This window comes from Triturus cristatus, chromosome 10 (assembly GCF_964204655.1).
Source record: "Triturus cristatus chromosome 10, aTriCri1.1, whole genome shotgun sequence".
NCBI lineage: Eukaryota > Metazoa > Chordata > Amphibia > Caudata > Salamandridae > Triturus > Triturus cristatus.
In genome coordinates this window covers 203,694,873-203,708,582 of record NC_140593.1, presented here as the reverse complement: position 1 = coordinate 203,708,582, position 13,710 = coordinate 203,694,873, and the positions used below count along the sequence as shown (strand labels likewise).

General features: G+C 38.7%; 1 protein-coding gene across 2 annotated transcripts in view; it reads right to left on the bottom strand.

Annotated features, from left to right (window-relative positions):
* Positions 1-13,710, bottom strand: part of DGKB (diacylglycerol kinase beta) — a 1,940,047-nt gene that overhangs the window by 1,426,809 nt on the left and 499,528 nt on the right. For both annotated transcript variants that reach the window (XM_085630814.1, XM_085630813.1), the window contains 3 exons: positions 3,531-3,648; positions 1,364-1,452; positions 1,162-1,278 (listed from right to left, as the gene is read on the bottom strand). In XM_085630814.1, coding sequence (XP_085486940.1) covers positions 1,162-1,278; positions 1,364-1,452; positions 3,531-3,648 — 324 coding nt within the window. The remainder of the gene's footprint in view (positions 1-1,161; positions 1,279-1,363; positions 1,453-3,530; positions 3,649-13,710) is intronic.

Here is a 13,710-nt window from a genome sequence, read left to right as displayed (position 1 = left end):
TTCCGTAGATACATTTGTTCCTCCATGCTTTTCCAAACAAAGTTTATTTTCAGACATGTATTTCCTTGCCAGTAATTCTTCGTACCACTAGTATATCTTTTTTGGCGGCCAGTGAATATAACTAAATCTGTAACAGGAAACCTTTCCAGCACAACAGTTCACATCACATTATTCATCATCTAACAAAGTCTGAGAATCATGTTTCTTCTTCTCGACGGATCATTCTTTCCAAGGGGACATACAGAGAACACCATTAGGGTGAATGGGAAAGAATATGGGTATGTTTTTTAACAGTAAGCCAACGCTAGATCCTATTGTCCATTTGATGTGTATTTTTGGATTGAAAGCTCAAAACCCTCACACATATCATGAACTTCCTATTTAGCAAGAGCTGACACGTACAGTGTGTGTACAGTCAGTGTGAGCACACAACATGGGGACAGACAATGAACTTGAAGGCGATTTCCCAAATATTTTTCAATAGTAAGGAAGCTAGTATTTACTATGGATAAGGACAAAAACTGTGAACACAGGTTACAAAATGTACTGAACCTAAGCACACGCAGAGACAACTGTAGTAGATGACAATGTGGATCATTTCAAAAGGGGTTTAAGACATCTAAGCTTCCTTGTATATTTGCTTTTGAAATACATTTTTATATTGCTTTTGTTTATTTCTAATGTAAAGTAGCTTTTGTCGATGTGATATTAGTGATTTTTAAGTTACATTCTCATTACTAATGTTTACTTCTTTTGGACCTGTTATATTACATTGGATTGTGGACTTTGTTCAAAGGGGTTCAACTAAATACCAAGGTTATCAAACAAAAATTATCAATGGTTTCACATACAGTTATATTAGAATTGAGTTGCATTCTAAAAGGTATCCATTATGCCATTACTATTGGTTTCTGAATACTGTGGCTAACATTGGCTAATGTAACCCAAGAGGGAAAAGTGAATGATGCACCATTAAAGAGCAGCTTCCCAAAAATGCAATCCAAATTTTTTGGTGGGTGTTCTTCCAAAACAGATACTTCTGAAACAAAGGGCACGTCCTCTTTCAGGCACGGGCAGTACTCTCTACAGAAGCACAGTGTTTCACTCCATAAACCAACATCCTTCGTCCACCATGACACTTATTGTGCATTGTTTACTTACAGTGATCTGGCACCAAACACAATGAAGACCAGTGAGGCCCTGGTAGCATTTTATGGTTTTCCGGCACTTGTCGCATTTTGTTGTACAGTTTCCTTCTACCCAAAAGTGATGCATTATCTATGGGGGTAAAAATATGAGAAAGGGAAGAACTGTAAGTATGTACAAATGCATGTCAACATAAGCTGAGCTTTCTAGAACTTACATTTGTGTTCTTCTTTGACTTGACATAGGTTTTGATGCAAGAGGGGGGTGCTCTAGCAACGCAGCGTTCATGGACTGTGTACTTGCAGACTGAAAAGATGAGAAATGGACAACATTGAATTAAGACCTGGTTCAGCGTAGATGTTAATTCAAGTAAGTCATTAACGCAACCATGCTTCATCTGTCATATAGTCTACTCAATCAGCCGCATCAATGAAAGCTCAACGTAGACTGTTTTTTCATCCAATACAAAAAGCTAATTAGCACAGGAAGCATTATGAATATAAAAACAAGAATACTTTATCATGGCATAGCAGGAAATGCTTAATTAAATCACACTGAAGTCAAATTTTCAACAATAATTCCCAAATGGCGAAAATATTAAATAGAAGTTGATGACTGCCAAATGGGTTGGTGTCTTTTAGGAATGACAAATATCTATATCTTACAAAACATAGACATTAGAGCAGCTGGCAGGCCTGAAAATAGGGCCACATGACTTTTATGCTATTTTGTCTATTGACTTATCCAACCCTAAATGGCTGATTAGGTCGTTTCCAGATATGCACTGTTTTCATGGTTTCCATGTCACAAGTAGAGGTCCAACAGTCACATCATAACCACATTTTAGAGACAATCTGTGTTTCAAGCAATTTGTATTATCTGTATGCATACAGCTGTAGAGAAATATATCACAGCAAACATGCACAGCACCGAGGTGCATGTTTTTGATACTTGTTCAGGTGGGTGCAGAGTAAGGGATGGCAGACTATCCTAACAGGAGATGATATTTGACAGAGCTTCCCATGTACTGAAAGATTCTTTTTAGAATAAAATGAGTCTAAGTTTTTAAATCTGAACAGTAATGCAGCACTTAGGAAAACCAATTGGCATATCTGAATTTCAAGTCATTTCCAGAGCGCTGCAGAGTCTATTTCTAGTAAGATGGGCAAGGGGCTATCATCAACTTCAGCATCCTTCAGCGTGAAGTTAGTTTTATATCTTACACTACCATCTAACACATATTTTGGGATTTCAGTGGAATTGCCTCTGTCAGCTGACCTTTAGGTGTCGATGAAATATGTGTTTCCTATTAATGGAAACAATAATGACGCTCTCATTCAAATTTTATGACTCAAGCAAAATATTAGAAGAGGCAACACAGCAAGTCAGAGGTACAAAAGGATGCAGCATTAGTGTGTAGCGTCACTTACATCGATGTACAATCTTTTGCATTTCAACTTTCAAATTATCCAGATTGAATACTTAAATATTGAAAAGCAATGGGCCTACCCTAATTCTCTTCATCTCCTTCATGAAAATGAAAATGATTAAACAGAACCAATGAAATATATTCGCTCTACTAGATAGCTGAATGAAATGTTTCTCTTTGTACTGTCCCTGGACTCCTTCCCAAAATAAGTAAGATCTCAACAGTCTCAGTATATAGAAGGTGTTTCAATTATAATGCAAAGCACGTAGGTATTTGTCATCAATTTGGTACATTCTCTGATACAATTACAATATTAAGAACTGATGACAAACTTAAATGCAGTGAAGAAATCTTCTTATACACATTTAGTAATGGATGACAGCTGCACACAAAAATGAGTAAAAACACGTGTGTTGGCTTCTTGCTCATACTTTATGCAGACATCAAATACACTTTATGCATTTTTCACCGTGGGACTGATTGTTTAAAAAATAGTTCTCTCCTCATCCCTTAGCACTGTCAGAAATGCTGTGCCTCTTCTTCCTAAAACACTATTAAAAATGATTGTCTCCTTATTAAAGAGAAGTGGGTGAAAACGGAAAAGGTTCAGCGTGTGCCTCCTTCAGCGTGGGACACTTTACCCATTCCTCCCTAGAAGTGTTATTCAGAAGAGCTTACATAAATACCGTTTGTGGCATTACCACCAGAGACCATAAGTCTCTTGAAATCTGAAACACTGTTGCCTCCTATCAAATATATTGTATTTATGGTGGAGTGGAGCAACATAAAAAGCGATCTGAAATTGTTGTGACAGAAAAGAAAAAACAATGCAGTAAATTAACTGAAACTTTAACAGTATTTTAATAAGTCACTTTATAATTAGAAAAATTAACAAATTCACAGGAAAACAACGTTTAAAGTAAAATAATCCGGAGCTTAATAACGCAGTACTTACAGGAACAGGAAAGACCTTGCTTGCCCACACCGATCAACATGTTCAAACAAAGGTTACAGTAGGCAGGTTTGTTGAAATGCTTCAATCTCCAAACATGATGCCCATCATCTTTCACATTCTTAACAAAAGATAGAAACAAACAAAATTATTTGACCAAATATGTAGTTTTTTGCACTTACCAGAGAAATATCTGCCTCAGAAAAGAGACGCTTGCCGACTGTTTTTTCATTCACAACTGCCTTTGTGACAGATACATACTCTTTAATATATTTATATATATATATATATATATATATATATATGTATATATATATATATATATATATATATATATATATATATATATATAATTTTATATTGATATATATACATTTATATAGATAGATATATGAACATTTCACACATTCAATACAAGTTAATTTCTACTTATTTATTGTGCAGCTCGTTTACTTCCAGCACATTGAAAATGTAATGAAAAGTAAAAGAAAACTTGAGTAACATCATTAGGGAGATTTTAGAATATACTAAAGTGCTTCATGTGAACATGGTTTACCTTTCTTTAACAGCTTCTTTGATTTTTCTCTTAAACATAAATGCATGTATGCTTCTGGATATTTAGGCTACTGTAATTTTGCTATCGATAAACATTTAATGAAAACGTCCTTCTTATTTCTACCTACGTATGATTTTTAATTTTTCTGGCGGTGGTATCGGTTATAGATAATCAAGCTTATTTCTGTGGCATTTTGAACTCTTCTTAAGAAATTACCTTTAGTCAGCAACTTTCATTTCAAAGCAAATTATAAAAAGACAAGAATTAAGAATATGTTATATTTGGCAAATAGCAGATAGTGGGACTGGCATACAACTTAGTAGACTAATGAGGTTGCTGCCAACTAAAGTGGTGTGGGACAGCTCGCATGCATATCAAAAGTCACGTAGGCGGTTTACCAGGTAATCCGAATGTGTCGAGTACCCCTGTCAGGTGGCGAGTGATGTGGACTTTACTAAACTAGACAAAAATGATTACCCTTATTGACTAGTGGGTGAGTTTGTTACTCTGATTCAACTGCTTCTTTTCTCACCTCCACATATTAATGGGAACTCTACTGTTAGTGTTGTGACTTGCTGTTTTCAGGCCATTCACCTCTTAAGTCCTGTTAGATGCCTAATTGAAGAAAGTGGTGTTGACAGCTGTCTCTGAACGCTTAACGTATGATAGGATATGGCACTTGATTCCACTCAACAAAGTCATGCGCATAGGTGCCCTCTCCACATCTGCATCATGGCCCTGATTCAAACACTCGAGGCATTATTTACGAGGCCTTGCAACACTTTTGTAAGGGTGGAGGCGTAAAAAATGTGCCACTTTGTGCCCTCTTTCAAAGTGACACATCTGAGCAGATGTGTCACTTTGCAAAGCCCTGTGCTACATTATACATGGGTCAGGTATAATGTATGCAGAGTGGGGTTCCCCCCGTAAAAAGCCTAGTAGAATTGGTGCAGTGAAATCTATCAGATTTCAGTGCACCACTTCTAGGACGCCACTGCATCAAAACCTTGCGCCTGGTTCACAGCAGGCATAAGATTGAAACAGGCCCTTTCACATGGGGCTTGCCCCATGTGAAAGTAAACCTTGCTGGAGTTGCATCTGTTTTCAGACACACCCCAGCAATGCATCACTTTTGCGCCTACAGATACGTTAGTAATACTGATGTATCTGTAACTCCTTGCGAAATGGAGCAGCATACATTAAATACAATGCATTCATCGTGTTGCAAGGATGGCGCAGTAAATACTGTCCCATCGCTGTTTTGTGGCAGTGATGTGACAGTTTTCATAAATGAGGCCCTCTGAGCTTACAATACAGGTACACAAGAGATCATAAAATTCACATTCTAAACTGTGTAAATATTAGAGTCCACCTCAGAATTTCATTCAGTGCTAATCTGGATCACTCTATATGGGTTAATATACACCACATGTATAATAATATATTATAATATAATATAATATAATATAATATAATAAAATATAATAAAATATAATATAATATAATATAATATAATATAATATAATATAATATAATATAATATAAATATGTACAGAGGTGAAAACACATGAGCACGTGGAGCTCCAATGAGAGTTAGTATATCATTATATTACACATAGTGTACATTTTCATACATATTATTAACTTCATTAAGTGCTGACCTGCAAGAGGAGTCTGCACTGCCCTACACGACTACAGTATTTGTTTCCATTGTGTGTACCCCCACCCTTTATTAATATGGGGATGTATTTTGCGAATGGCCTTCTGAAGGTGAAATGCACACACACTTTGGGAAATGGTTATTCACTCATGTATATACACCATCAGTAAGTTGTGGAGTTTTACATTTTTGAGGTCTTGGAGTGTATGCATTGAATAGCTTCAGTTGTTTTTTGATTGCAGTGCCAAGACGACATCTGTAGTTTTTGATGAGAAGAATCTGTCTTTTTGGGGTAGAATTAAGAGAATGCAAGTCATTTAGCTTAAATTGTAAATATGGGCACGATGTGCTCATGTTGAGATGGATAAAAAGAGGAGAAAGAGAACAATATTTGCGAATTATCACCATAAAAATGAGACTCAAGTCCAAATGGTGAATTATAGTAAAACAAGGGAACCATGTATAGTGAAATGATTAATGGATGCATAATGGGGCCATGGGAAACTCCAAACCGAACAGGAAAATAAGCAGAAAAGAAACATTTCCTCTAATTTCACACTAAAGGAAGAAACAGAGGGTCTGCTGTACACCCTCCACACCCTCCACACCTAACTCACAATCACAAAACGATACAGCAGCTTAATATATTAAGAACCTCAACACAAAAAAGAAGGCGTTAACGATGGGAACACAATTGCAGAATAATCTAGATGGAAATGCCTCCCCCACTTCTTCATGACATACATCATCATTAGCCATTCTGCCTCACCGTGTTGAGATAATACCAACATGATGGCCTCAACCTTTACTATATTCACAGGTATTCCGAACTGGCTGCCTTTAGCAAGGAGCATTGACAATCCATGCTGGTATTCCACCATGTTCTACCCTAAATATACCTCAAAGCAGAAAGACATGCTTTTCAAATTAACCCATCTCAACTCTTGTGAACTGCTATTGCAAGATTGAATTATCATCTCCACAACTCATATAAGTCAGGGAGAGGTAAATGAGTACTGATAGTAGAGCACTGGTCTTGTGCAAATATTCCCTTCATCAGTGAGGTTACCATCTGCATGCCCTACCATGCCATGCATCAAGATTAAAGAAAGATCTTGAATTATCATACCAAAGGGTGAGGGTTGATGTTATAGTGATCCAACATGTAGAGGTGAGCAACTACACCCAGTGACTCTTTAATATAATGAGGTTTGGGGGTATAAAGATGCACTAATTCAACTACACTAATCCAACCACAGGGCTCCTCACACGCATGTTTAGGATAATGCAGTGAGGCTTATGTAATTGAAACAAACAACAGTGCTCAAAAGACAGACACAAAATTGGCTCTCATGCGGACTGCATTCATAAAGGCGCTGGGCCACAATATAGGACTCCACTATAACTATCTCTCTTTCTAACTAGAGAAAGCAGAAAACAACAAAGATCATTCAACAATTCAGAAACAGCCAAATAAATGAAATCTACTAATGCTTCAGCCATCCAAAGAGGGACAGACATTCCAAGTTGCATGCATGCAACCGTTTTAAAGAGCTCTTCCATCTGCAAACTGTTGTGTCACTGCAGGAGTTATCGGACATGCACATGCAGCTGTAAGAAGAAGTTCTGGATATTAGGAAGACATGAGGCTCTTTTAGTAAGTTACTGGTAATAATAACGTAAAACACAACTGGTTTTGGGATATATAATTTAAAATGGAATCTGTTAGGTAGAAAAGTGTTAAATAATATGCATACAAAAATTGGGAAAAGGTACAGTTCGATCTCAACCTCTGCATTTAAAAGGAGGTCTAGCAAATTTGTTGTAAATAGTTCAACAATGAGAATATATGGACTTAAAGTTAAATAATATTTTTGCAATGGGAGTAAAATTGTAGGGGCCTTAACATGATTATGATTCCACTAAATGCAGAGCTCTTTTCAATGTTCTTCAGGGAGTGCCTCTTGATAGTCTGTAAAAGCTGGTTTTATGACACATTGAAGTGATTTGGCTTGGAGAAGAACAGAATCTCATTATCACTGTTGAATACTTCAATACACACATTACGAGCCTGATTTACACAGGGCCTCTGCAATCGTGACCGATGCTCCACAGTCATGGCAGGGGTCCTGTCCTCATGGCAGGACCTTTTCAATTGGAAACTGCAATGCTGTGGTCCTCCCACAAGTGCGGGCCACCCCCAGGGCCGGACTGGGAACCAAAACCGGCCCTGGCAAAGTGCTCTGCCGGCCCCATGGGGGGTTGGGTGTGCGGCCGAGCTGTTTGCCAGGGTCGGTTTCTGCCGATTTCGTTATAAGGGCCGATATTGAACTAAACTGAAAAAAAGGCCCTGTAACAAAAACGGCCCCCCAGGGGCCTAAAACCGGCCCCTACCCTCGCGGCCCACCGGGGAAATGCCCGGTGCCCGCTACGGCCACTCTGGCCCTGGCCACCCCGTGACTGCAGGGATTCTGCCACGACTGTGGAGGCCCTTTGTGAAGCGGGCCATACGTTTTTAAAAAGAGGAGACATCAGTTCCTAAGCATTTTACAAAGGATGCACTGCAGAATTGATAAAGAATTGGTAGAGGGAGACATCCTAGAAGCCCGAACTGCTTGTTGATATCTGATTATTTTATATTAGCTTAAATATTGATCTTTTATCATCCAAAATAGGCTTCAATTGGAAAGTTCTAAAAATGAGCATCACTTCCGTTTGCCAGTTTATTTAAGAGTGATATCTCAATTAACAATTACTTGGGCTTTAAAAAAAGATGAGTTGGTAATAAGTGTAAAAAATAAGAGAGAATTTCTAACTTGTAGGCCATTGGTTGACCTAAGAATACAATCTTTACAAGCTGAAAACTGCCTCTATTCTTATTCATAGAAGAGTTGTGTTCTTGAACAATTTGTGTGTGACTTATCTTCTATGTCAACCAACCAATGTAACAAAACTTACAACAATAGGCAAAGTACTAGGGCTCTGACCATACAAAGACAACACACTACAGGACCTGTGAAGAACTCTGCCAGGAGTCAAGACAGCTTTGCTACAAGGATTCCCACTTGAAGAAACTGTTTTCTGCTTTGCTGAGCTTCCCTGCTGATCTCTGCCGTGCTGAGGACAAGGACTGGACCCATCTTACTTGAAACCAGAGTGACTCCAATGGCTTGCTGGTTTGCCCCCTCTTTCTGGCAACTCAGGGCCAAAAAAGATTTCCTACACCCCTGCTGCTGGACTCTCCCATCTGTGAGTCCTACACTGCCAAGGTGCCAATCCAGTTCAGGACCTTAGAAGTGGGTTCTACAGCTGCTTTGCTTTACAATCGACGCAGTGATGACTTTGCGCTAATCGGATCAGACGCAGTGCCCTTCGAAGCTAGCACTGTGTCGATCTGAAGACATCCCTGCGTGGCTCGAAGGCTACGCGGGACCTGACTGTGAGGTTCAACAATGATGCAGTGCCTGCATCGTAAATGAGTTAGGATGATGCATTCTCTGACAGCATGGATCGGAACTGACTCATCGCCAACATCCATGAGATCGTCGACGTCGCATCGCCTCCCCTCCTCCTCACATCAAGTATTCAACGTCAACGCTTGCTACACCCAAGGTTGTTTTTTTCTGCATGAGTCCTGCAGCTGGCCTGCCCTGAAATTTGGATTTGTTCCAATCTAGCATGACCTGAAGTAACCACTTAGCACTATTGACTTCTAAGCACTATTTTTGGTTTATTCTTTAAAAATTCATAATTTTGGTTCTACTTATTGGATTTTTGTCATTCTGATCTTGATGTTCAAAATATTCTCTATTTTATTTAAACCTGTGCGGTTTATTTTTGTGGTGTTTTTATTGTGTTACTGTGTGTTGCACAAATACTTCACACATTGCCTCTTGAGATTAGCCTGACTGTGCCAAGCTACCAGAGAGAGAGCACAGCTTATCTTTTAGTGTGCACTTGTTTATTTTGACTAGTATTGTTGTCCCTATTCAGACAGTTTACATACCTCTGCCAGCTAGAGACCCAAATTCTAACAGATCCAAAGAAGGAACCTGTAACATTTTAATGCCAATACTCAGTTAGACCTTTCCCAATACCCCCTATTCCACCAGACTTCCACGCTCTTCCGCTAACCATCTCCTCTACCTACTGCATACTCCTCAGTACAGGTAAGATGAACAAGAACCTGTCTGAGCATCTATAGTATCTTCTGTATCATCATGTGGGGCCTAAACTCATAAGACAAGAACACTGCTCGATGACAATGCAGACAACACTCTACAGTGAGTATTTTATCCAGTTTACTAAATGCAAAATCAAGCTCACCACCAATGTTTTCCACAGTGGTTTTATGGACCATCTATGACATGAAAGAAAGGTCACTGCTTCTTTCTTCTATATATAGAAGAAACAATCTGGCCAGTTTACCTAGACCGGATACATATTCTGATCAGAAGTGCAGTTAAAACCCATGATAAAACTGGTAGCTGCTCTGCACCGGGAGAAGCAATCTATGGATGATTTATTTTCACGGGGCTCTTAAAATTCACAGCACAAAACAAGGAACAGTATCTCTGCTGGGATAACTTTCCTCAACTTAGATCACTCGCTTGAAAATGAAGGCTCTTTATACTTCAGCTGAACAATTTTTCTTACAACTCAAATAAAGAGTTATCCCACTATTGTAATTATAGACACATTTTTTAGTATTCTTCCATCACAATTTAAAATGAAGCAAACAATGACATACACTTATCTTCATACAATGTGCAATAAGAGATAAATATCGGGCTCTTTCTATAATTAAAGCTTCCCAAATGATAGGGTTACAATTTAGTGTGGCCAACTGTATTTGGGGATCTCTGATACCAAAGGCCTGATTTTCAGTTTGGTGGACAGGGTACTTTGTCACAAAGGAGACGGAGTAACCTGTGGGCCAAATTCTCAGTTTGCTAGCCCAATTTTGAGATGGAAAGACCTCCAGGTTTATACCAATGATGTAAAATTTACTCTGTTGATGTAAACCTTCTTCTGACAACAGACGGGAGTACAGGCCACCAGGTGTAAGCCACCCAGGCATCCGCACTATTTAGTTTGAGCAGTCAGATGACTTTTTTTGCTGTCCATCACTGTCAGGAATATCCCATTAGGTTTTTTACTCCTGGGGAGTTTGCTTTTGGAAAAGTAAAGAATTTTAAGAATTTGATGTCAGTATCAATCACCAATGACGTATGCACACCAAACTTTTAAATGGCTTTGTATGAACCTCTGTGATGGCAGACCAAAGAGTTTACCAGGCCAGCAGTGAACTCTAAATTTTGCAGAGCAAAGGCAGGGAGGCGGTTTTAAAGTCCTCAATTATCTTGACTGACTTTAATCCCTCCGCCAAGCTCTAAATCAGGCTCCAAGATCTAAACGGTTTGGGTCCGGCCTATCTGCAGAAGAGGTTTGTTTTTTATAACCCAATGAGGCAGTTGCGGTCCTCTTCTCAACTTCTGGTACAGACCCCTAGGTTTAAACGTCAAAGGCTCGATGGGAGCTCCTTTGTGCAGAAAGCCACTCTGGTTTGGAATGCTTTGCCCTTAGCGCTGCTCAGCATCCAAGATCCTGTAACTTAAAAAAAAAAGCTAAAGACCTTCCTCTTTTAACACTTCCGGTTTCTGTCTTCTACTTCCGAGCACATGCCGGGATACTCCTGAGTATCCGCGAGCGGTATGAAATCATTTAACATAACATAACATAACATAAACTCCTTTCAACAGTTTATTCATTATTTTATCTGCATGTTACCTAAGGGTTGGGTCAAAGTACTCAGAATATACATATTGGTCTTGCAGACTATTGTTTACTTCTTGGGTACAATTATAAATGTGCAGGTTCATCTGTTATTAGATTGTTATATTTGTAAATTAGGTGAACTTTACTTGCATTCTGAGTGTTGTTTTAAGTGATTTATCTGATTTGTATTTATAAATTCATATAGTATTCAACTCAATACCAGAATATCAGTATGCTGTACATAAATCTAGGTGTCATAGACTTCAACTTACAGGGAACATGACAATTAAATGTGAAGTTAAGTGACATCAAATGCAACTGAATAATGGAATAAGAAGTTAATTGGATAATATGAGAGGGACAGGCCTAGAAAGATGAGATGAACGTGTGACTGGGCGCAAGATAAAAATAAATACAAGAGAAGAAGTGAAGAGAAGGTCAAGTGAACAGATCAAAAAGACAGAGGAATCAAGAAGGAGAGTTGAGTGAAGACAAAGAAGAGAAGAGAGATGAGGGAGATGAGGAAATTGTAATCAATAGGCACCCGTAGACAAATGAAGATGTATGTACAAGTATGCACATTGGTATTATTATGGGCATTAAATATAAATATCAGATAATCTGATAGGGTTTTTTTCTGATTGAGATCAATAAAAGAGAGAGTGAGGTGACCATCTGAAACCATCCTACAAAGAAACTTGGTGATGGGGGTGCAATCATCTTTTTGACACCTATCTTTGCCCACAATCAGTATCCAAGATTTGTCTGCCTCATTTTGTCAATATGTAGGCCTTCCATGCTGTACATCTTCATATTTAATTCAAAATATTTAGATCTACAGAGACCTTCCTCTACGTGATTACTGGTACATCGATGGACTACACCAACACATGCTCATTGGGTAAGCTCAACACCTTTTTCAGCAAAGCAGGTCTAAAAATCAAACCCTCTTATCTAACTGAGAAGGCAAGAGCCACTTCCAACTTGTGTGTAGCCTCAAAATTTAACTAGTCATAACTCTGGTGTAATATTTACCACCACAGGATACAGCACCATAACAATTAAACAGCCCATCAAACTGAGCAATCACCATATAATCAACTTGAACCTCAGACTCTCCTTAAATCCCATCACACCCATTCCCTTGAACACCTTGTAAGATCATGGAAGTATTTTGACGCAATACTTTTCAATGTGAGAGTCTGGCGTCCATGCCAAACTAAGGCTGATGGACTGGCATTTCTATAACAAACCCATTTCCTCCTTCAACAAACTGATCCTTCTGAAGAACTCCTTATGTCCAAAATTTGGAATGGAATTTTGGGGGTTCTCCTCAAAACACATATGAAAGAAGAAACAGGAAACCCTCAAATGACAGTGATAGAAACTGAAAATCCCATCAATATGCTCCATCTCCCTGCCACTGTACAATCTACAGAGCCGTCATCAAGAAGGCAAAGAACTTCAATTACTTCTCATGCATCGCCAAAACAACACATTCATCAGAGGAACTGCCTCAATTTATCTCTGAATTTTGGAATGCAAAAAGCACCCTTACAGTATTATTCACTCACAAAATCTCTGAGACATAGCCATTATTGTTTAGTGACCATAGCGAAGAATGTGGAGTAGATTGTACTGACTAAATCTGACAACAAATTAGAACCTCAGTTCCTAATACTTTAGTCAAGACTCAATATTCCATTGGCATGGAATTTACTTTGGCTAGCTTGCTTTCATACAGATGTCTCCTAGCAGCACTCAAAATGATCCACCTTTCAACCTCTGCATTTTTCTTGGTCAGAGCATCCTCATACACTCACTAATGTCAAACATGTTTCTCAGTGACCTCATTACCACACACATTAAACCTATCATAAAGACCCAGACAGTTTGATACCTATCCAACAGGTGATACCTGGGCATACTCCTCAAATGATCAGCCATCCAGAGATCCCTGCTGCCATTAAAGAAGTATGTATCCTCTCTGACCATCCAACTAGTTTCTAAACAAGCAGAGGCATGGAATCCAAACTGATCACCACCTGTTATTTCAAAGAACATTGTTAACATTAACATGTTTCCACCCATCTGACAGTAAACCTCTGCACCTACTTTGAAACTGTACCAAATCCCACTACTGTGAATGGTCCCACCTCATTCCTCAGTTCTACTTTTGTTATCTTTGC